This window comes from Dermacentor variabilis, chromosome 1 (genome assembly GCF_050947875.1).
Source record: "Dermacentor variabilis isolate Ectoservices chromosome 1, ASM5094787v1, whole genome shotgun sequence".
Lineage (NCBI taxonomy): Eukaryota > Metazoa > Arthropoda > Arachnida > Ixodida > Ixodidae > Dermacentor > Dermacentor variabilis.
The window spans coordinates 255,574,287-255,599,095 of record NC_134568.1 but is presented as its reverse complement, the minus strand read 5'-3'; the positions used below and the strand labels follow the sequence as shown (position 1 = coordinate 255,599,095).

The window sequence follows — 24,809 nt, the reverse complement described above, 5'->3', positions numbered from 1 at the left end:
CCAGATGGGAGTCGGAGTCGAAGGGATGGGTCCAGTCGGTGTAGACGTGTGTGCTTCAAGTTTGGTGTGTTCCATAAAAGTCTTATGACTTCATTTGCAAGCACACGAATTTTCATTGCTGCGTCTGTTCTTGAGAATGGAATGGAGTCTTGCAAGCCCTCCTCATGTGCAGATCGTGCTGCTGCACGATCTGCACATGAGGAGGGCACATGCCTTGCTCGACGACATGCCTTGCACATGCCTTGCTCGACCAGGTGATGAAGCAGCAGTCTGATTTCTAGAACTAGTCGTTCGTGGTGTCCGCGGCGTAAGGCAGAAACCAAACAATGAAGAGCAGCCTTGGAGTAAGTGAACACGCTCCATTTCTTGGGTAGTTCATCAGAAATTGCACGAAGTGCGCAACGAATAGCAGCGAGCTCCGCTGCAGTCGATGTAGACTGGTGAGATAGTTGAATCTTTATGGAGGATGCTTTTGCAGAAAAGATAATTGATCCTGCAGACCCATTCACCATGGTTGAAGCGTCAGTATATAGATGATGATGCTCGTTATATGTCTCATACAGTAAGGGCAGTGAAATCTGCTTGAGTGCTGGAGACGAGAGTTGGGCTTTTGTTCGTATTCCTCGTACCATTAGTCGAAATTTTGCTTAAGCCAAGCGCCATGGGGGAAACGGAACTCTCGCTGGAGCTGTATAACCTGATGGCAGGTATGCACGATAGGGTAGGGCTGTCTGACAAAAGGAGGCACGTGGTCGATCCTCTGGCAGTAAGGCTAGATGATGGGCAGGGGCTCGAGCAAGGTGTCTCACGTGTGATCTGAGCATTTCCATGACTATATGGGTCTTGGCTGGGAAATCGTGTGCAATCGCAATTGTTTCAGCTGTTGACGAGCACCGCGGCAATCCAAGACACCCTCTAAGCGCCTGGGCCTCGACGCTTTCGAGTGTGCGGATATTAGCTCTGCAGGTTGTTAAGAACGGCCAGCTGCAGTACAAGTTTTGCCAACCAGTTGCGACTGTGGAGGCGACATTCCGGGAGCGTCGCCGCACACCTCTAGCCACGGCGTGACTAAATCGACTGTGTGTGAACAACAATACGTGCGTCCTCGACTCTCTGTCGCTGGAGCCGAGTTTGACGAAGTCGCCATTGTAACTAAACGGGCTCGGCGGACCAACTATTGTTACTGAGCCGCGGGAACGTCTACTGACACGCCTTCCCAAGCGCCGACCAAGACGCCAGACAATGGGCGGCCGGCGGGCGCGCTGCAGTTCGGGGAATAAATGCCCCTATGGTGCCGGGTCGTCTCCCCTACGGTGCCTCGTCAACTTCCCTACGGTGCTTGGACGGCCGTTTCCGTCACCTGGGTATCGGGAGAGGCCCGAGTGTTTAAAAACCGCTGTTGTGCAGCTGCTCAGGACACTCTCTCTCAAGCAGTCCTGTTAGATTGATGTACTTTCTCAAACAGTCATGTTAGACTGATATAAATACTGTAAATAAAACTATATTCCTCGCTCTCGATGAGAAGCAGTCCTTCCCTTCATCAACGCCCTCAGCGTGGATAAGTTGGACGACGGCATGGGCCAGCTACCTTCTAATTCATGCCCGACTCCAATCTTGACAACGGATCACGAGCGATGGGATTGAACCCCCAATCATAACAAGGTGTTGGTCAGCACAGGCAAGCTGTATCGCAAATACCCAAGAAAGAGCGTCCTATATAGTTGCATCATTGCATGTACTGATGTACCCCAGGCTTTTCCTCCAAGAAACTTGAACACATTAGAAACATTCGTCAGACGCTTCTTTAGGTATGCCACACGAGGACTCCAGTAGAGGTGACTATCAATGATTACGCCTGAGAATCGATGCGTCCTGACATAAGGTATGCTTCGACCTTCGATAGAGACATCGTATGATCTCATTGGCTTTCAGCTAAACGCGACCAATACGCATTTTTCTGATGATATCTTGAGGCCTTGTTCATTCAGGTACGTCGATGTTAACGCCGCAGCTTTTTGAAGCCTTGCGCGTACCTGCGGCCGTACGTGTCACACCAGATGCCCAGATGCAGATGTCGCCGGCATGCATTGATACTTTAACTGTGTTCGGAAGTTTCTGCACGAGACCAATGAGTACAAGGTTGAAAAGCGTGGGACTCTAGACACCGCCTTGTGGAACTCCATGGTACGTGTAATATTGCGAGGTTGGGCCAGCTTCAGTGTTAACAAATAGAGTTCGCCTATGTAAATAATTGCGTGTCCAACGTTATAATTGACGGCCTAGGCCCACTGATTCCAATGCTTAAAGTGTGGCGTCATGAAGAACGTTGTCATAGGCTCCCTTCATATCTAAGAACATTGCGACAGATAATCTCTTACACGTCCTTTGGTTTTGAACATAGGTTGCCAGATTGATAACGTTGTCGATAGAACATCGGTGTCGTCGAAAGCAGCCATGGTGTCTGGGTAGATTTCGTAAGGTTCGAGGTACCACTCAAGTCTGGCGAGTATTATTCGCTCCATTACCTTCCCAACGTAACTTGTCAGCGAAATTGGTCGGTATGAAGTAATCTCTAAGGGAGACTTGCCAGGCTTAAGAAGCGGTACCAGGCGGCTGATCTTTCAATCTTGAGGAACTTTGCCGACCTGCCAGGACTCATTAGAGATATTAAGGAGCGCACTTCGTGCCCGTTCATTAAGGTGACATAGCATGCGGTAAGATATGTCATCCGGACCAGGCGACGACGACCGATTACATAGGGCGAGCGCCGCGTCAAGCTCTTGCGTCGTGAAAGGCATGTCCATGCGTGAATCTCGCGAATCTGGAATATGGTTCAATGCAAGCGAACCTGCGCAAGTTGGCTGGCCCGCAATCATAGCATAGAAGTCTTCTGCCACATCGATGTCTTGGCGCTGGACTATAGTGCTAAGGCCTTAAACGGGAAGCGCTGTTCCGGAGCAGAACGTAGACCTCGCACAGAGCCAAGAGAGAAGATACTGCACCAGGAGAGCAGGCCGGGCCTTTACTACCAGCCCCTACTGCTCCCTCAAAAAAAAAAAAAAAAACAGTGATGTTTTTTTGAAAGTAGAGTGCCGTAAGAAGCAAGAAAGGTTTAATCCAGCATGACTGACTCAGCGCCAGCGCCGCAGGCTCGAGAAAGTCTGTCCGACGAAGAGCGGGTGCGAGAGAAGAAATGTGGGGACTTTTGCTACTTGAGTATATGACTCTGCCTAGGCACGACGGAGGAGTTCCTTAGCGCGCGTTGTATGCGTTTGTCCCTACGTGCCAGCAGAAGTCGCGGGGCGCGGCATAGTGCTGAACTTAGCGTCACAAGTCAGCGGCTGGACGTAATTATATTTATTCAATCGTGTTTTTTACTAATTGAAACAACGTGTCATTATTTAATTCGCATTATTGGCGAAATAATGACACGTTGGACACCAACCTCCACGACACCAAAGCGGCAACGGGGACGCCAAAGCTAGAACCCGGACTGGTCCATGGATTGGGCTCGCCGAGGCCTGTGCGTGCTACAACCCACGGGCCGCCCTGCTTCCAGCTTTGATCCCCCCCGCTACCCCTTGAGTGCCCTGTAGGTTCTGCGCCACCTGCTTCAGGTGCTCTCCTGATGCATCCGTTCGCCGGTTACATGTGCCCTCCTGGAGCAGTGCTTGTGAAAAATCCAATCTATCATCGCGACGAAAAAAAAAAAAAAAGCAACCCGCGACTTATACAACACTAGTCAGAACATCGCCCCTTCAGACACAGCGATCACCAAATGGAGCGACCGTGCCCACTGCCTCACCGCGCGGGCAGCCAGCGGCGGAGCGTAAACAAACTCGACCGCACTCGCGCTCTTACTCGCGCCTGCGCAGAAACGTCGAGCGCCGCGAGAAACGCCACGCCCCGCTGTACCTGTAAAAATGCGTCCGGGCCCACTGCCTCGCCGCACGAGCAGCCAGCGTCGGCAGCCAGCGTCAGAGCGTAAACAAACTCGATCCCATTGTGCAATGTCGGCATGTCTAGGGAACAAACGCATACAACACGGGCTCCGTAGTGCCTCGGCACAGTCAGGAGGCGTTGGCACAGTCATCTATTCAAGGAGCAAAAGCCCCCAGATTTTCTCTCTCGCGTCCACTCTTACTCGCGCCTGCGCACAAACGGCTGGCGATCCCTCAAGTGAACGTCTCGCGTGAGAAACTCGAGCTCGAAATCGCTGCGGTCTGCAATAGTCATGATTACCGATCAGGACATTGAACGATTTTATTGTAAAGCCTTAGAACTTGTTAAGGAATCTGGAGCGGTAAGCTGTGTCGTTTTGCATGTGTGTGAGAATGTGTGAGATAGCGAAATAGTCAGTGCGTGAAATCAGTTCTTTTTTTCTTGCAGATTGTGCAAAGGGCGTTCGGCGAAAGAAAACAGTTCGAAACGAAGTCAGAATTTACTGATCTGGTTACACAATACGATAGGCAGGTTGAACAACTGCTAATTGGGAAACTCCGAGAGGAATACCCAAATCACAAGTAAGAGTGACCGCGTCGCGTTTCATCAATTAGGGTAGCTATAGGAGCTTGTTGGTATGGCATATCTTATTTTGTTGTAGCGCGAGCTGAACGACGGGGACAACAGAAAGGCGCATCTGACGTACACAGCGCTAACTTTCAACAATAGATTTATTTTCAGTTCTCGTCGCTATATATGCACCCTAGAAACGTCATACAACACGTGTAAAATTTCGGTGAACATAAACAAAAAGCCGGGAACCACACGCAAGCACTTTTTTGCCACACATATTGACACACATGTACACGTTCAACCCGAGCAAAGATAACCGAGCTCTTTTATGGATAACGAAATGGAAGGCTTACTGACGCATGGTGTCACCAAATGTTGATATGTGTCTAGTTTCTATTATCAAGCGCGTCATCTCACACCTGCTTCTACTCATGATGACTGTTTCTTTAAATCTGGGTTTGCATTTGCATCTCTGGCAATGGATGGCATGAAGGCCGTCGGCAGCCACGTTGTTTACTTTGTTATTGTGTTCTAGTTCTAGTATCCGGTCATTTCTGCATCTACCTGTTTGACCAATGTAGGATCGTCCACACCCTAGAGGAATGCGGTATACCACACCCGCGATGCAATGAATGAATTTGTTTTTATGTTCCTTTTCGCGTGCGGTACGTGTGATTCTTTCTGGCCTTGTGTTTCTACACAGGCTAACCAATTTATTAGGCGCCGAAAATACAACATTGATGCCGCTCCTTCCAGCAATCATTTTTCATCTGTGGGAGAACCTATGCATGTAGGGGATGACGTGTTGTATGACGTTTCGAGGGTGTATATATAGCGACGAGAATTGGAAATAAATCTGTTGTTGAAAGTTAGCGCTGTGTGTGTTAGATATGCCTTTCTGTTGTCCTTGTCGTTCAGCTTGCGCTACAACAAAATAAGATGCATTTCATCGGGCTGTTCGGACGACACCGATGCCTGACTGTGTTTCTCATACTCCTGCTCTGTGGAGACCTGGTGGTGTACCTACATTCCTTTTCTTGTTTTTTTTTCTTTCATTCTTTTGCGCTAGGTTCATCGGAGAAGAATCAGTTGCTGCGGGTATCAAAAGCGAGCTTACAAATGATCCCACATGGATCATTGACCCGATTGACGGGACCATGAACTTTGTGCACGGGTAACATAGGTCTTTCTTCGCATGTGTATAGTTTACTTGCATTAGTTTTTAAAGCTGAGCCAAGGCCTTGGTCACTCATGTATGTAATGAAAGGTCTCAACTAAACATCAAGGTATTTTGCGGACTTGCATCACACGTTGCACACGTTTGGTACACCTGTGTCATTTTCATCCTGCAGGTTTCCAGTCGTTGCTGTTTCTGTCGCACTCGCTGTTCAGAAAGAGGTGATGTTTAAGATGCAACATACTCTTGCTTTAGGATGACATTACTGTTGTCCAGATACATGTGACGCACAAGTAGTTATGTTGTATTACATTTATTATATTCATATTCTTTGCTTGAATATGATTGCTTAAATCTGTGCAAAGAAAATCTATGCGTTCCATCTCCAATAATTACTGTCACAATTTTTCACCGGCACAGTCATTGCACACTCTCTGAACCTCCAACCACTCTTGCTGCGTTATCACATTGAATCTGTAAACTTTCTGTATGTATGACATGACTGCAGTCATGTCATACTTGCTGAAGAAAGTTGCAGTTGTAGTTTTCACGCTTTAAACCTAATGTCTTTTTTTTCTTCATACTAAGACATTGAAATATAGCTTTTTTGTCTTCCTTTCTTTATTTCTTTTATTTTTTTCCACACACCATAGAGCATCGGAATTCATTGTCTTAATTAGTTTAATTAATTAAATTAGTTTTTAGTTGCCATAGGAGAGTACTTTTCAAATAGGTACTTTGCTTCGCCTGTATTTTTAAAATCGTTTGCTTATGTTCGCTTGTCTATGTTAACTGTTTCAATTACTTGCCTGTGTTTGCCTTGCTTATGCCAGTTTACTGTTCTCTTTTTCGCGCTCCTGCTATAGCCCTATAATATGGCTGCACTATGTAAAAATAATCATTCTCATGTATGGGTACAATTCCATGGCCCTTGAGGTTTCACATTTGTTTCATCTGGATAAAAAGACAATGGTTAAAAGAAGCCTAATGAGCAGAAGCAAGAATGTAAAAAAAATGCATTACATTTCTTTTCAAAGATTCTAAATAGGCTCAAAACATGTGGTAAAATTGCACTGATTAATACTGTGGCATATTCTGAACTCTTAGGCAACTTGAGGACAAACTTGGGCTTACTGCACAATGCTCTTAATGTCCTAATCTGTATGTATAATTTGTGTTTGAGGTAATTGCTTATCAGCTGAAAGCAGACTTGCATGACACAAACTTGGCAGAAATTTACGCAAGTACAGATGTAGTGTGCAGCAAGATGCTTTCGTGTCAGTAAAATGTGTCTGTATGTTAACATAATTAAGCTTAAGAGCATTATTACTCACAGTTCCTAATTATTAGGTCAAATGTCCAAGCAAGTTTTGCGGGTCGCACTAAGCTAGGCATTTCCTGTAAGCACTCTTCTAAGAAATTGTGGTCAACATATAGAAGTCATCTAGCTGCTGAGCTTATTCTTTATTATGTCAGAATAATTAAAGGAACATGTGTATAAAGAAACATCCCTTGACTTGGGCGGTGTTGTGAAACTCAATTTTTCTCGTAAAGAAAAAGTCACCCGAGTGTTTAAAAATTAAGTTTGCACAGATTATAGAGGTATCACTATTATAAGGCGTTTGTTGAAGGTATACTTACAAACTTGCATACTGCAACTTTGTATGTAGATGTGCACTACAAGCTAACATAATGTTCTGGACATCAGTTGTCTTGCCAGAACCACTTTGATGACGGCAGTGGTCCAGTGACTTGCACAATGCTGATTGTACGCATGCTCAGGCACTGTAAGTTTTTTTACACTGCCTGAACATATGAACTACTGCTTAGATGACATGCTGTCTGTGAATGCATGCATAAGGCCCAAAGAGGTCCAAGGTGGATACAGACATTATCAGATGACCATGTGTAGTAACAAGTACTTCTCATAAATATAGCAGTCCAAGTTAAAGCCACGTTTCTGCGCTGCTGTTCATTCTTTGATAATATTTATTTGTGGAAATAAGACATTTTATGTATTACAGTATCTAGTTCATTGTTAAGTGTAATAATTTGTAAATACTGAGAACGATATAATTTCTTAAATGTTAATTGGAAAAGCAGATGTCAGGTTACGTTACGCCATTTCATGACTTGTGATAAACATAGTATGTTAAAATGAAAGACGCTACTTATACAGACCACTTTTTTTCTTCTGCAAGTATGTGGCAGTCTATTTTAGCCATTACATTGCTCCATTTTTGTAGCATGACTACAAAATTGAGAAGCTATATGTGGAGCTTATATTTTCATGTTACTTTCATTTTCAGAATTATTCTAGTGTCCTCCGACTACATCATTATTGCATTATAAATCATATATATTATAGTTGTGGTACATATATCGAACCCATAAAAATGCTTCTTTTATCCATACATGTAAGGTTGCTTTGCATGTTTGTTACATGTATGCATGTGTCTTCGAGCTACCAGCTGTTTTGTTGCTATAAACTGCATGCTTAGGTGGGAAATCTTTTTGTCTTTTCTGAATATCTACAAGTTGTGCTCTTCACAGATTGTAGTGGGCATTGTGTACAATCCAGCTTTGGATCAGCTGTACACTGCGGTCAAAGGGCATGGCTCCTTCTGCAATGGCACCAGGCTGAAAGTCTCTGGACAAAATGGTAAAGTGAGGGTCCCTAACTCTCATTAGTATATTATATAAGTAGGGTTCAGTGTTTTCAGTTTTTATGTTCCCAAAATTCAGCTTCCTTCTTTTTTTCCCTCCTAAAAATCAGGTTTTTTTCAGTGAACATATTTTTCTAGATGAACATCCAACGTCTTTTTCTTTTCTATAGATACATTTTCGGGTCGAGCATACCTATCTTTTTTTTTTCTTGGCGAATACCTGGTTCAGGAGTTTTGTTGATGCTAAATCATGCTGTCTGACTGTCATACTGCTCTTGAACATTGTAGTTGCATCCAGTGCACAGAATAGCCAAGTATTTGAGATGCTATCTGTAATCGCAATCAAAATACCATGCGGCTATGTGACTGTGCAGTAATTAAGAGAGTGAATTTGATATTCAAACACAGATAGAATGGCACTATTTGCAACATTATGGAGGTAGAGAGTTTCAACCAATAATATTGAAAAAATTAAAAGGTGCATAGGAGTCCACGTTACAATTGGTGAAGTTGCCCAGTTGAAACAGCAGAATTTCTGAACAGCTTGACACAGGACAAATAAAAGAGGCACAAGACGGAATACTGTCCTGTGCGCTCTTCCTTGACCTATGTCATGCTGTTCAAAATTCTTCTGTTTGAATAGATGTACCAACCAGCCCAAATGAACCCAGTTGCCCAGTTCATCCACCACAGTGGACATAACTCAAAGACTGCAGACCTGGGCCAGGGCTCTCCCAACCCCTTAGCATACTCCCTCCCCCATTTCTCATTTCTCAGACAGGCAAAATAGTAGCAACTAAGAAAAAAAAGATAAGATTACTTAGGCAGCAGCAGAAGTACAACCTCAACATCACCATGCTTCTTGCATCGGAGTGCTTTAAAGGGCCCCTCACCAGGCCCCATAGCAAATTTTAGTTATACGCTGAAAGTTGTTACGTGTCCTCAGGGAGTGTTCTGCCACGAAAATGTTTCAAATTGGCTCATTAGTAGCCCAGATAGAAATATTTCAGTGCCGCGAACCCATGATTTCAGGAGGCAAGCTCCACTGCATAGTGAGACATTCTCTCCACTCGCCCCGTCTAGCCTCCACAAGTGAAATTCCTCCCCTGTGTTCTCCCATACCAGACCTCGAGGATCGTGTGACGTAAACGTCCTGGGCCCCGCCTTCATTTTTTTCCCTTCTTCGTTTTTTTTTTTTTTTTAAATAGCTGCGTACGCGCTGTTGTAATTGTCCAGTTTCGCGCAGCGCATGATTTTGCAAGCTGTGCATAAGGACGCTTGACTAGCAGTATAATTCAGGGCTACACGAATACTGAGAAAGAACATGCAGATCGCATAGCATGATCACGCGCTGGAACACGGTAGAAAAGGGCATAGTTTGGGTATCTGTGCACATGACTACGCAACCGTGCGAACAAGCAGACGAAGTGGAACTACATCTCTCTTGCTTCAGTGCGAAGTAAAACAAAAAACACGCAGACATTCCGTTTGTGCGTTTTATTATTTCTCTAAACTTCAATTCGACAATTCAAGCAACAGATCACACAAATAAAAGTTGTTGCCTTGAATAATTCTCGAAGTCACGTGTCACCACGAGCGACACCACACTGCGGACCCGAGTACGTAGTCGCAGGGATGCAAGTACGTCACCGTCCGGCTTGAAGCATGGTCGCCGTGAGGGAAAGGGAAAACTGTGTTTGGATTGAAATTTCAGACCTTTCTGCTGTGCGTAGCGATGTAATTGTTTGCAAACACGATCGTTAGTGCGCATTGTATGCTCTGCGCTTTTCAGCTCAAAATGGCCAGACCTGGTGAGGGGCCCTTTAAGCTCGCAGGTGCAAGCCAATCACTATCTTAGCTCTCTAGTAAATGTGGTTTCAATTCAATTATCTGTCTGTTTTATATTTTGATTTGAAAGCGTAAAATGGCTCATTGAGTGAAAAAGTTGGCGTCCCACGTCTGTAGCAGCAAAACGGCATCTAAATTCCCATTGGGGCGACACCACGTCATGAGTGCATCTCAGCGGAGCAGAGCAGGCAAAAGGGCACAGCTACTGTCGCTGTAGTGCACCAGGGGTTTTCTGAGGGGAGAGGGCATTGCTGCAACACCAAATCACCCTTGCTCTCGCTGCCGGAAGCCTGTGTCATCCATGTGTTCCTTGTTTGCGCAAGCTCTCACCCGCAAGGCCAAATCAAAGCGCACCAAGCGTCTCAACGCTCTCGCTTGCCCCAGAGGAGTTAATTACTCAAAGGACAGCTCACTGGCATTCAATTGGACATTAATGCTTTCGCATTCACAACTCATAGGAAGTGCTGAGGTGTACTTAGAATTTCCTTTTTATTTTTTACAGTTTCATGCAAAAATGCTCAACACTGATTATTGAGCTGAGGAAAGTAAGCATCTACTTTGTTTTTGAAGTTCCCTTCATGTTGAGCTGCAGGCTGCTAAATTACATTTATTCTGTAGGGCTAACATGCTGGCACCTTCCCAGAGCCTTGAAGAGGCCAACAACACATAAATATTTCTAGTTTGCTTCTGTTGTGTTTCGTTGAACTATTGTCATCCCTCCATAGTTTTATTGCTTACTGCCACCATGTCTAAAGCAGTGTAGATAGAAATGAAATTTCAGTGTGCTGGAAATGATTCCAGGAGTTCTTTTTTGCAGACTAGGTGGTTTTTATTTTATTTATTTATTTATTATTATTATTCTTTATTAATGGTACGCAGCATTTCAAGTTCTCACTGAAAATGATAACACACAGAAATATGTATATCCACCTGTGTAGTGCTTTTGTGAACATTAATTACGAGCTAATTTCTATGTGTCATGTTTAATTATGTGTAAATGCCACTCTGCGAGGACTGTCCCAGGATTTCTCAAGCATTTGTGGGCAATCAGTATTTGACCCTGCAAGGTTTTATTGTCTGCATGTGCCTATCCAATGAGGCATCACTACTGTGATGGTAGAGTGTGCCCTTCCCTACAGCACAGTGGAGTTGCCTGCAGTATTGCAACAGAAACAAAATGCCTTGTATTTGACCCCAGTGCCAGCAGGCCTGCTGATGTGACCAAGCAAGAAAAGCATTCATTGCCAACATGGTGGTCTCACAGTAGAAAGCAGAGAGAGAGAGAAAAATTTATTTACAGAAAGGCAGAGAGGTCGGCCTGAGCTATAACTTGCTCTGGCCTGCTACTCTGCACTGGGGAAAAGGGAAGGGGAGGGAAAGGGCTGATGAATGACGATGGTATAAGGAAGAGATGCGTATATACAAATTCAGAGTTGTGGCATCTCTAAAGCCGTGCGTCCAGCCCAGTGGCCTGGAGAAAAGCTATAGCGGCTCTTGTTACCAGGGCTGCGCTGTTTGCATTAGGCCAAGGACCTAGAAGAAACTCGTCTGATAACGGTCTCTCCTGAATCTTTGCAATGGAAGAGATTAGTTGCTGTCGTTCTTGCGCGTACGCGGGACACACACAAAATATATGTTAAGTGTTTCTGGCACCTCACAGTATTCACAATTTGGGCTAGTATCACTGGCACCTATCGTATGTCTATAACGGTTAGCCAATCGGAAACAGCCAAAAGGGACAGTCCACTAAGTGGACTCTTACAGAGTACTTCCCTGGTGTCATCATGGCACAGGTAGGGCTCCTGCGCATGCGCTCCGAGTGTGGTGGAAATTAGAACACAGCTCTGGCATTTTTCCCAATTGTACGTGCTAGCATACACCTAACATCATTGGGCAGGAAATTGAAAGTGTGTTCCAATAACCACAGTAGACCAATCTCACTACACTCTTGAGTGCATGCGCAGAGACAGGAGCCCTGCTGGCACCCAAAGGGATGCTTATAAAAAAAAAAGGGAAGGATTTGAAAGGTCTGTGCAACCTCAAGTCATTGTCTGTGGGATGCTGTCAGGTGTTTGTTGGTTGCATGTATTATTTCAAAGCTAATGCCAATTGCCTTTCCTTGATCTGACAGGCTATAAACAAACCTAGTTCAGATAACCCGTGTGTCCATGTCTACCAATGTTGCAGTGTTTGTTTACGCATAGTCAGCATTATGTTGCTTGCAGTTTCATTGTAATTATTGCAGCTTCAGCCATAAAATAGCAAAATTTCACACTGGTATATTTGAAGCAAGGTCTGGTCATCCACTTTTAGTTTTCTTTGCAAAAGTAAAATTCTTATAGAAATAAAAAAATAGCACATCGAAATTTAGATTTACTGTATTTTATTTGCTGCTCACTGTAGTAAAAGTTGCATTGTTATGTCAGATATATTGCTTATGTTCTTTATATTTTTTCCAGAAATCTCTAAAGCCTTGATAATAAGCGAAGTAGGAAGCAGTAGGGACCCAGGCCGTATGGAGTTTGTTTTCCGCAACATGCATAACCTTATGCAGAAAGCACAGGGGTATGTATGGCTTGCTCACATATCGGCTGCTGACTGAGAAACACTTGTTTTTTTAAAATACCTGCTTGTGTGTTTGACCCTTTTTTTTATAATTGTCATGTTTCGTAATGTGTCTCCCCAACCTATGTTTTATCTTTGCAGTGTTATGTGAGAAACACGCCGTGTTTGTGAATATAACACAAATGGGGATACCCGCTGTGGTTGCTCAGTGGCTATGGTGTTGGGCTGCTAAGCATGAGGTCACGCGATCCAATCCCGGCCACGGCGGCCGCATTTTGATGGGGGTGAAATGCGAAAACACCGGTGTATTTAGATTTAGCTGCACGTTAAAGAACCCCAGGTGGTCCAAATTTTCAGAGTCTCCCACAACAGCGTGCCTCATAATCAGATCGTGATTTTGGCGCGTAAAACCCCATGATTTTTTTTTTAATGGGGAATTTGAAGACTCGAAAGGAAATTGTGATTACATTTAACTAATCGTACACAATGCCATGGAAAGCAAGTGGTATATGCTGAAATATTATGCAAAAGAGAGCTTTTGACTACTTGAGAAAAAATATATACACAATCAAACACACTTGTAACATTATTCGAGTGCCATTAAAATTCCATTGTTATAACCGATAAGTGTTATAACTGAGTTTCATGAAAAAATCAAAGTAGGAGGAATGGCAGAGCTGATGTGAGAAAACTGTAATGGCAGGCAGGACAGTGCCCCTCCCCACCACCACCGTCCTCCATCTGGCTGCTGATTGTGTTCACTCGTTTAACTACTTCCTGGGCGCTCCGATCATGTATAACAAAACTGCGGCTGTCAGCGTTAAAAGATCGCCCTCCTATAACAACTGCAAAGAGGGATCGCGGGTGGCAAGCAATATGCGAGCACTGCCGAGGCATCGCTTTGGTGGTCCCAAAAGGGCCCTTTTAAAATAGGCGAGGAGGTTGCCGCAGCAACCTGTCAGCTTGAGAAATACAGAAGAAATGCTGAGGCAAGATCGCCACAAGCATCTCGCCACGTACTTTTCACTGGCTTGCACGAAAAAACCCTATATCCGTCAGTTTTGCATGCTTTACGCAAAGCTTGCCGACATGTTCTCCAAGGCATCCAGGTGCTCTACGTAGTGCAGCGGAAGGTTCCTTGCGAAAACGAAGGACTGAATCGTATGCCAGGCCTCCTGTGAGGACAATGTTGAGGCAGCCTGCTCTACCGCGTCATCGCTGCTGCCGTCGCCGTCGCTATCCGATGCAAGTATGTTGCAACGATCGCTTCATCGGTTAGAAGCGCTTAGTTTTCCAATACATTCAAGTTTCCAAACTATAGCTGTGCGCTTTCTTTTCACCTGCAACATCGTGCATTGTCGACTATCAGCGGGTGGATCATCCATCTTCCATTTCGGTGGAAAGTCAAACAAGGCTGAAAAACCACATGGCCAGGAACGATTTCAACCCAACCAACAAAGATGAACGCGAGCGATTAAGCTGTTTGCAGAACTGCACTGAATGAAGAGCCAGCGAGCAACATGTGAGCAGTGCAGTTGGCACGGTCCATTCGTATTTCAGAGGGTGGTGCGGCGTAGAGCAACGGGCGCAGCCCATTCGTGTTTGGAGGGGTGGAAGGGTGACGGGAGAGACGCGCGCAGAGAAGGCTGGAAAATGAGCGCCCAACGGCTGTTGGAGCAGCGCTGCACTGCACTGATTCTGCAATGACTCGAATTTCTCATTTTCTTTTCAAAGATTTCTCATTTCACTACCTTTCACCTCAGACACCCAGCAGGCAGACTTCATCAATATAACCAATAATACAGCATCAGGGCATTGTAGTAAGCGGGTTATTTCACTATGGAAAGCATACAAAAGTTGATGGTGCAGCAGCTTCTCATTGTTATAACCAATGTATTGTTAAAACCAGTATCAATATAAGTGGGCTCGACCATACACCAGAATGACACAGAGGACAGATGCTTCCATGGGCCCTGGATAGGGCCTTTTATCATGGCATTATAGGCTATCCAATAGCATGATATATGCTCATGCAGAACCACCTTGCGCTTTTCCGAGGGCCTGTGCAGGAATTCATAGTGGTAAGAGAACATCCATTAGGCTCTGTTAAAACCACTAAAACAACTAAAATGTTACAACAGGAGTGTAGCATGTTGTATCAAGGGGCTATATCTAATTGCACTGTGGAAGCTGTGTTTGTACAGTGAGGCTGCGCTGCATAGCTGTGGTGGATCAGGTGATTTGACCTAAAGCTCATGAATTACATATATTTTTAAGTGCTGGTTGGTGTCTTGGTGCCATTCCCTCATTGCCTGTAATTGTACTCACTATTTACAGATCTTCATTCCCTGTTAGCTAGAATTCGCTTTCCCACAATACTTAGTTGTCTGCTAGCTGAGCTCACTGCATTTTGAAGCATGAAATGAGATAGTGGGTAAATTCCTGTGTTGTATGCGGAGTAGGGTTCCTAATAAAATGCTAGCTGCTGCTTGACTTGCATGTGGGTATTTTGTGCAATGACGAGACACAGCAAGGGTAACAGGACAACATGTTGGCTAACAGCGGTTTTATTTTATTGCCTGAAAAACTACCTTATGTATGTGATGTGCAGCCAGGTGGCTGCCCAAAATACTTTTCAGCGAGCATGAGTTAGGTGACATTTAGGTGCCCCACCGCTCAAAGGAATGCTATAAACCACTTGATTGTTCTAGTTTACATTTTATGAGCATGCTTTCTGCCACAGCTTTGTACAATGCCTTTTTATACTTAGTTACTTAACATGGGCTTGTTAGGGATTGTGAACACTACTCTTATTCCTGTTTTTCCTAATGATTTTTTTTTCACATTGTGTGGGACTTGATGCACATGGTGAATTGCCACTGTTCTAGTTTTTGAGCACTTACTGACTGTGCACATTTCACCACTTCTTTATCCCGGAGCAATTTTTGCATAACGCTAAGTAGTAACCTTCGGGGGAAGCCAACTTCCTTTAGTCTACTTATCGGTTTTCCAGAGCTGCTGTTAATGATGTGTATACAAAATCCACTCAGCACAGCTCATAGACGAGGCTATGGCTCGTCCACTTTTGATTATCAAATGCAGTGATGTGTATGGCAATAAGCACTTTCATTATTGTAGGCCAGTATACATTTGTGTCATTTAAAGTCGGTTCTAAATCTACAATTGAGAGGTTGTTTCTAATGGCAGCTTGTGTAGTGGTACTTATATTGGCACAAACATGCTGTGCTGGCTGTGTCTAATCATCTAATCGTTTTCTCCTAGTGGTCTGATAATTTTTTGTTGCAGAATATGTACTACAGTAGACTCGTTACAACGGACCCAGATATAATCCAACAAAAAACGTCCGTTTTATCCAAAGTCCGTAATATCTAAGACGCCTCACTTCCGAAACTTTTGTCGCAATGTCTATATAGTAGGATACAACTTAAAGAAACGGCAGTTGGCAACCAAGGCATATGGACCGCATGGGTTTGTGTTACTCCGCCAGTCAATCACCGAAGCAAACAAAATCATCGTCATGCGACCTTTCCAAAATGGCGTCATACTTGATACCTCCAGAGCATCTGCTGTTCTTGAAGAGTCTTTTCATCGGCGGAAGCAATGAGGCATGTAACAGACATGGACAAAGTGTATCAAGTCTGAGCATTTCACTCTTCAAGAGTCTGCAATACAGTTCATTTCATTGCTGAGCCCGTTTTACTCATGAAACTTCACTGCTAACTGAAGTGAAACTTGACAATAAATAGTTTCAGTGAAGCAAGTGGTTTATTTCAGTTCAGTAAATAATTAGGCTTTAACCATTGCACTATAATAGATGAATGAAAACGTATAAGAGGATGCGCTTATAATTTTATTTTTGTGGTTACCGCCATATTTAGGTAACAGGGAAAGCTTGAAGTACTAACTATTTGCAGCCTCACGGAGGAACAGTGGCTGGCAGTTATGAGGGCGTGGGTGGGGCTTCACTGCAGGCTTAAGTTGTATTCTTCTATAAGAACTTTATTGCAAAGAGTGAGTGACAAACATCCAAAGTAAAAAAACAAAAACAAAAAGTCGCAGTTTCCTCCGAAAGGTAAAGCATCAATTGCGATAGCAAATTAAACAAGATAAGTGCGGCAGCAGCAGTGAGTGAATTGATCTTAGTGCTGTCTCTCACTTCGACGTGAACTAAACGTCGAAAGCATGACACATATGAAACTACCGGGTACTTTTTCCACATTGCAGATCGCTGTGAAGATGAGGCTAGCACCAGCACGCACTTTGTTTATATCACAGATCACGTTCAAGATACGGCGCCCGTGGGGGCACGCACTTTTCCACATTACAGATTTCTTTCAAGATGCGGCGCCCGCGCGGCCGTGCCATTAACAGCAGCCACCGGAGTAGAACCCCCCCCCCCCCCCTTCCCTGTGACTCATGCACGAAAGACGGCATGCTTCCGCCCCGCTTTCCTCCCTCCCTCGCGTGCATGATGTTGAGCCGCGATCATCGGCTGACCCTCGCAAGTCAGTTGCCAGCCCGTGTCAACACGGCAAAAGTGTTTTATACGCCCGATTTTGACAAACATTCCCGCTGATTTTGTCCGCCGTCGCTGATAGTCCGTTGTAACACGGTCCGTTAAAAGTCAACTTCGTTGCATTAATAAAATAGGCTGACCAAACTAAGGTTGAAATATGGTCCGTTATATTCGAAAGTCTGTTGTACGCGGGTCCATTGTAACGAGTGTAGACTGTAACATGAAAATTTTCCCAACATTCCAGATTGCGTTGCCTGGGCTCCACGGCAGTAAACATGTGCTTTGTCGCAAGTGGTGGGGCCGATGCCTTTTATGAATTTGGAATGCATGTTTGGGACATGGCTGCAGCCGCACTAATTGTTACTGAGGCCGGAGGTGTTGTCATGGATACTCAAGGTATGTGATATTTCCTAGCACTTTTGACTCCTTAAATCTTGCAGAAAAATTTATTTGCTCAATTGTCTAAGGGGTAGCATTCTTTTTGTTTCAATGTTGACTTGCGCATTCACATTATATCTTCACCCTTCAACTACCCCTTCAGCTTGTCAAAACTTAATGATGCACCAAGAGATGTGTGTGGTGTATCACTCTTTATGGCTTAGCTATCAAGTAACTACCACTCACTTAATTTTATCTGTTAGTCTTTTACCATATTTGTGTACAAAATTTACTTTTGTGAAAAGCCAGTCAAGTGAAGTTCCTCTCACTGCCTGCAAAATCCAACTAGACTTGTTTCATGTGCTTATCTTCCAGGTGGACCCTTGAATTTGATGCACCGAAGAGTCCTCTGTGCAAGCTCTCATGCACTGGCAAATACAATCAGCCAAATTTTGGAACATGTCCAATTAGAGAGTGACTAGGTTTAGCTTCGCAATATTTTTATGATAGCGTGATTCATAATGACACAAGAAAGGGATTAGTGTTTCTACGGTTCTTGTATAGCAACTTGATGTAGGCACATTTGTTATATAGTAAGCTATAATACTACTATTTCATGATTCAAGCAACATAGAATGCGTTAATATTTTATTGTGTATGTGTAGACATTGCAAGCCCTCGTTATTGTGATGTTATGAGAAATAATTCTTCAGTGTAATGAATACTGCATGTACAGTCTGTGATGAGCAGGCACCACTTTAGTTCCTTTGTGCTGTGATTTCTGAGGTCATTAAAAGACTTCAGGTGGTCAAAAACAATCTGGAGTCTTCTGTACCTTTACGCAGGTTTAAAATGGGAAGGCATAATTATAAAGACACCTCTTACATTATAATAAAAACATTCTGTGGGACCAAGTAGACTATTAGTTACGTTCTTTGGGGATCAAATTTTTTTTTTTTTCAATTAGCAGTAATTTCTGTAATTTTTAGCCAGGCTCTATATTCACTGGTACTGCCCTACATTTCACTCTATGTCCTAGTGTAACTTCGCAGCACTTCCTTTCAATTTTTGTTCAGTAATAAGATCTTTGCATCTCAATAAAGCTTATCTTATTTCAAAACATACTCTGTCTGTTCCTGGCTTTTCTTTTGTAATTAGTGCAGTTCGCATGTTATAATCTTTATTTAATGTAAAGTGAGCAAAAAAAAATAAAAGGACTGTTTTGAGAACAATAAGCGTAACTTGAACAGGAGAAAACGTCCAAGTTATTTTTGGTCTGAAATTGCCTGTTATTCCATCTGCTTTGCTGTGGTATTACATGTATGAGCCATTTGCTGTTTCGTTTTATGCAGTTGAAAATACCAGTTTAATATAGCCGTTGTTTTTTACTCTATGGCCCGTCACCATACCAATAGACCAGAGCTACTGAAGTTGAAAACAGTGTTTGTCAACTTTTTTAGCTTAGCTGCATGGACTTCTTGTAGAAAAGCTAACCGCATCTTTTGACTAGGCAATCTCACTTGCCTGGCAACACATAGCTAATTGCTACCTCAATCAAAGCTTATTGTGGCATTGTGTGTGTGGTGTGACTTTGGGCTGCAGGTAACATAGCTGGAGTCCAAGATGATTGCACTGCTTCAGCAACTACTGATACAGGCACCAGTCAGATCAATGTAGAAGGAAGGCAGTATCGTGGCCTTGAAGCCAAATGCACCAAATCAGATGTGAATAAAACTGTTTTCAATTTTTCTTCAGTAGTTTCCTTAAAGTGCATTTCACAAGAGTTGAATCATTAATTTTGATAGCTTCTAGGGTAAGGTTATTTTATTAGCTTTTGCAATGCCTGTTTACGCTTGCTGTGCCTCTGCAAGTAAGGGTTGGGCCTACCAGACAAAGAGTTAAGAGCATAGAAATTAAAGTGAGCAAATTGCAAAAAACTAAAAGTGATTCATCAGTTCTGAACTACAGCACAATGTTAATAGAATCAATGACACCATATGTCTGAAGTACAAATAAACATAGCTTGCAAGACTCTTTGGCACAAACAATACAACTGCATGTTCTCTTTATTTTCTACTAATTGTATTGAGGCACCAGATTGAAACTACAAATCTCTCACACATGTTGGCACAGAAGCATGCCTGCCTGCAGCATTTGCATTGTATCTGTCATTGCTGTAAGTTGCTTTGAAGAGCTTCGGCTACAGCAAGGTAACAAGCTACGCAACCTTATCAATCTTCCACTTGCTATCTAGGTTGCAGGTTTTAAGATGTACTCTCATGCAATAATTAAAAGATCTCGCAGATTCTTCTACCCAATATTTGCTATTTGGATGAGCAGTCTGCTTGTGGCGAAAATTGGGAATTGCTGAGAGTTTGGGATTTTTGTATTAGAGGCAACACTAGTCTTCGTTGTGCTCTGGATGAGACACTGAGTCGCGTAGTACTGGAGTACGGTGTCATGTTTCAGCCAACCCGCATATTGGCGCTGCCTACTGCACTTGGGTTCAAGACGGAGATTGGGGCCATCTAGGTGACCAAAAAATGCCTCGAGTTTTTATGGCAGCATGGGCCATAGCACTAATGACTATGCAAACATTTTTGAAGTTCACAAAAAGACGGTTTCCATGTTTTTTGTCATGCTGGTTTGGACATGGTCAACTATGGCGACCCGATATAAAGGGCAGGACCACTATCACCATCATGTACGATGAGATCAAGCTGTAAAGATGCTGGCTGTTCAGTTCCTTCCATTTGCTCCTCAAACAAGCTATAGACTCCCTGTAATGCTTGTTGGTTGACAGATTCCCCGGCAATGTACCATATAAATATAATAGGGCTGGACATGAATTTGAACGCAATTATTTGGAGCATTCAAGCGATTAAATGAATTACTTGAATTTACACATGTGGGCTAAAATGTCTTTAAAACAATAGCTTTTTTACATAACCATCAAAGAATAAATATACCGTGCTATTTGAATTGGTGTTTGCATTTAATATCGCATCAGTGACAATATACTTGAGTGGACATATGTTAAGCCTATCAAACTCACTCAGACGCCATCATAAGCCCAACTTGTCCTGCTGCCTTAAGAGGAAGCTTTAGCTCGGGTGCTCCCATGTAAATACGTGTAAAAGGAGAATTCATTTTTTTCGGCAACCACGGCACCAAATTTGACAAGATTTATTGCATTTAAAAGAAAAACTTAAAATCTAGTGACTGTTTGTTTTCGAATTTTTGGTTTAGATCCTCAATCTTTTACTAAAAATTGGCAAAAATCGCAAATTTTCAAAAAACGAAACTATCAAGTTTGCAACTCTGTAATTCAGCAATTAAAAATGATATAACAATTCTGGGAATTGCATCTAATAGTACATCTAAAGCGGACAAAATTGATATGTCACAAATGAATCTCAAAAAATTTAATAATATGGAAACACAGCTTTTGCAGAACCCTTGTATACAATGTAACGGATTCACGTAAGATGCAAGTTGACATGTTGAATTTGTCCGCTTTCAATGATCTAACGGATGCCGTTTACAGAACCGCAATATCTGTTTTGGATGCAGAGCTATTAACTTGTAAACTTCGTGCTTCTATTTTTTTCAAACTTTCGAATTTTTTGAAAATCTTTTTAACAAGATTCAGGCCTTAAATCGAAATTCCGCTTCCAACAGTCACTAGAATTTAACTTTCTCCTTCAAGTACAACAAATTTCGTCGAAATTGGTCCAGGGGTTATCTCAGAAAAGCGTTTTTGCATTTTACATGTGTTTGAATAGGCCGCGTTGGAGTTGGGCCCGAGCTAAAGCTTCCTCTTAAAGTCCAGTGTTCATGGGTGGTGTTTGTCCCAAGAGACGCACAAGTACCGTTTTGCGTTGGAGCATTGTGGCTAGGTCTGTGGTTTTCTTCCTTGCTGTTGAGTAAGCGAAGCAGTTAGTGCGGTGCCGATGTTTGCCTCATATTACTCTAGTCAACTCTGCCTGTTAACCACAGTAACAAAATTATGGTTATTAAAGCATTAATCAATAATCAGAAGGTTATTTGATGAAATGCCCTGGCCTAAAAATATGTGCAAAATATTCTAGTGGTATTAAAAATATATGCGTAATACATCTTTGTTTCAGATTACAAATAGTGAACTGATTGTATAAATTTTTATTCATTATTTAACAAGTCTGAATACTTGCATACTCGTGCTGTATATGTAGTACTTGTGCTTTTTCTTAATTTCTACTGATGATACATGTTATACCCCAGTCACATGGTGCAATTTCATGACCTCAATTGGCTTCCTTGTGCAGATTGCTCAAAGGAGCCAATAGCGATTGAGAAACTCAATCACAAAGGGACTCTATCACAATCGAAAGTTCACTGTATGACTGGGGTATCATTTTTAGCCTTTTATAAATATGCAAGCAAGTTAACTGTTCTTACTCCAAGGGAGTTGAGAAGTTTCATTTGTTTCAACTGTTCATTACTTTTATTTTTACAAAGAGGAAATCTCCTTCTCTTTGTTAGAGAGGTATGCATCAAGCCAGTCTTAACTGTCAAGGCAAATTACAGTAGAACCCCATCAATACATTTACTAGGGGACTACAGAAAAATAACTTGTAATCTGGGAAAATATAACATCTGATAACATTAGCAGCAGCACTAGTGGTCTAAGAAAACTTCTACACAGAATATTATTTGAAGGTGAATAGAAAGGTAACAAATTATCAAAAACCCATTTGGTCAGCTCGTTATTGCTGCCTGGTGGCTAGATTGAAAGTTAAACACATTTGTGGGGTGGCTTTAGACATGAGTCGCACTAAATGAAGCTTGTGATTTTCATATGGCACTTGGATTGCATCTTCAATATTGACAGCTTGCCGAGCACATGCAGCCCTTTTTCAGTTTCTGCAGCCTTGTATATCGGAGTAGATGCATAACGTATTAACGATCACAAGACAGCACCCGCAAATGTAGGTGTGGGGCAGCCCTTTGTGCCTTCATTCACCTTGTCTTAGCTTTTGACTTTGTGAGCTGTGTTGAGCTCGGCGACTGGAGATGGTCTGTACAGGGTGATGGTTGTCCTTCTGCACTGCACGGCAGGTTCAGTGAAGTGACTGTCTTCAACAATGACATGTGACAATCAACATGGGTGTCATTGGTGGACGATGCTGCATTGGTGGTGCGCTGTCACAGTTTTCTTCTTGGGCATAACTAGGAAGAGAAACATAACAAACGGGAAGCCAATAAGCTTGACCTTATGCAAACTATATTGGACTGGTGCTACAGAACATAAGAACCAAGAAAACAAACAGGAACAGATCCATGAAGTTCTACTGTATATAATTCTACCACTGCCTAGATTAATCTTTAATCTGTGCCCATAAAAATTCTCTCCTGTAGGACACCTGCTTTGTGTGTCTGCTCCCTCCCCGTCGCCTTACTAGGGTGTAGAAAGTTGCACTTGGGAGGATGCAGGCTGGGTGGCCTATACACTGGCTGTCTTCTGTACTTGAAACTGGCAGCATTTTGCACTGGACGAAACGTGTCCCACTTGTCCCTTTCCAGTGATGGAAGCAGATGTCTGCCATTTACATGGACTTGTCCATCCTTTCAAGTGGAACACTCCCACCTACTTACACTAGCCAGCCTCCACAATCACATCTAGCTATGATTGGATTGCTGAATACACAAGAACAGACGCCACAAAACACTACTTTGATTCATACAACACATGCTGAAAAAAAATTATGTAGACAATATTCAAGTATGAATCATGCATATGTTATACTTAGGTATTAACTGGGAATATTGGGTGTGAGCTCCACTACTGGAAAAACTGGTGCTGCAGTCAGCACGACATGGCATGAAGGATCAAATGAGCACACTGCCACATTGCCTGCTCTGAAACTACAGGTATGTGCTGAGAAACAATGTTCAAGCAACACCAGGGAAGCCTCAGTGGTGCTGTGGTTTACAGCTCACTTACGATAAATGACGAGACATCAAACAGAATTATGAAAAAAGATTGTATCATTGCAAATAGCTATCACATGTCCTTAAAGGTGCCAAATTCTTTAGCTGTAAATTACAAGTATCTACAAATGACTTTGAAAGGATTCACGCAACAATATTTGTTTTTGTCTTGTCAAATGCACATTTGCTGCACCCTAGAGTTCACGGCACGGTGCAAATAAGTGCATTAGGTACGGGTATACTGCATTCGAGGTGAGAAAAAAAAGACGGCACTGCGGAAAACTAGACTATGGTGGATGGGATACCACCTTGGTCCTGTACGCTCATTATTGTATCGCTTTCCTCCCTTTTCAGGCATGAAGCCATATTCCATGCTTATATTCAGGCACATTTACGATATATGGTGATTTATTTATTTATTTAGTTTTTAGTTACAGTGAAGATCTTTTTAAAGATCACCTTGAAAGCGCAGTTCAGCCTTTTCAGATTAGTTATCAGAAGAGGCAGACATTATTTCCATGAAACATTGCAACAACCAGGTAGCTATAATTGAAAAGATTCAATATTTACCTTTTTAATTGTTCACTTTGTTAGATGTTGAAATTTGGCAGTTGTGAAGTCATGCCATGCTTAGCGGAAATCTTAAGGCCAGTACGGAGACCTACATCTGCAAAATGTGGTGCGAAATATATTGGTGTTCCTGTTAACAGTTTGAGAAGAGCCTCCCTCGAGTAGTTTGGAAAAATAACTGAAACACCAGTGTATAATTTAGCACCTTTGGTGACAGATATCTTGAAAGTGATGCTATTCTAAGGAATTTGCTAGGCTAGTAAGACCTTCACTACATCTTGATTTTAATTTCACAATTTCAACAAGTGAATAATATAGAAAGTTCTTTAGGGCATCATTTTAATTATCTACATGGTCATTTGCAAGTAATGTCTGCGTCTTCATGTAATCCACTTCTACGGATCGAAGTGCATTATCCTTTACTGGCAATCTTGTAAAAATCTATTCCAACTAAAAAGAAGAAAAAGGAAATGTGCCACACTGGCAGTACCACTTACAGTCAAATTGAAATATTGCATGATAACATACACATACACGTACCGCATGTTGAGAATTCATGTGGTTGCTACAATGAGACGGC

General features: G+C 42.8%; 1 protein-coding gene across 1 annotated transcript; it reads left to right on the top strand.

Moving 5' to 3' along the window:
- The first annotated feature begins 4,095 nt into the window (after positions 1 to 4,095).
- LOC142561897 (inositol monophosphatase 2) lies at positions 4,096 to 18,810 on the top strand. Its single transcript, XM_075673484.1, has 8 exons — positions 4,096 to 4,303; positions 4,390 to 4,523; positions 5,585 to 5,689; positions 5,868 to 5,913; positions 8,246 to 8,354; positions 12,666 to 12,771; positions 17,553 to 17,704; positions 18,062 to 18,810. Exons 1-8 carry the CDS (start codon positions 4,235 to 4,237, stop codon positions 18,166 to 18,168), a joined length of 828 nt encoding a protein of 275 aa, XP_075529599.1. The 5' UTR covers positions 4,096 to 4,234; the 3' UTR covers positions 18,169 to 18,810.
- Positions 18,811 to 24,809: the final 5,999 nt, after the last annotated feature.

What these genes read in the sequence shown, in the direction of transcription:
- LOC142561897 (XM_075673484.1), top strand. Translation starts at nt 4,235, where the DNA reads ATGATTACCGATCAGGACATTGAACGATTTTATTGTAAAGCCTTAGAA. An exon ending in ACCATGAACTTTGTGCACGG is followed by an intron (nt 5,690 to 5,867) that starts GTAACATAGGTC and finishes TTCATCCTGCAG; the next exon opens with GTTTCCAGTCGTTGCTGTTT. An exon ending in CACTCGCTGTTCAGAAAGAG is followed by an intron (nt 5,914 to 8,245) that starts GTGATGTTTAAG and finishes TGCTCTTCACAG; the next exon opens with ATTGTAGTGGGCATTGTGTA.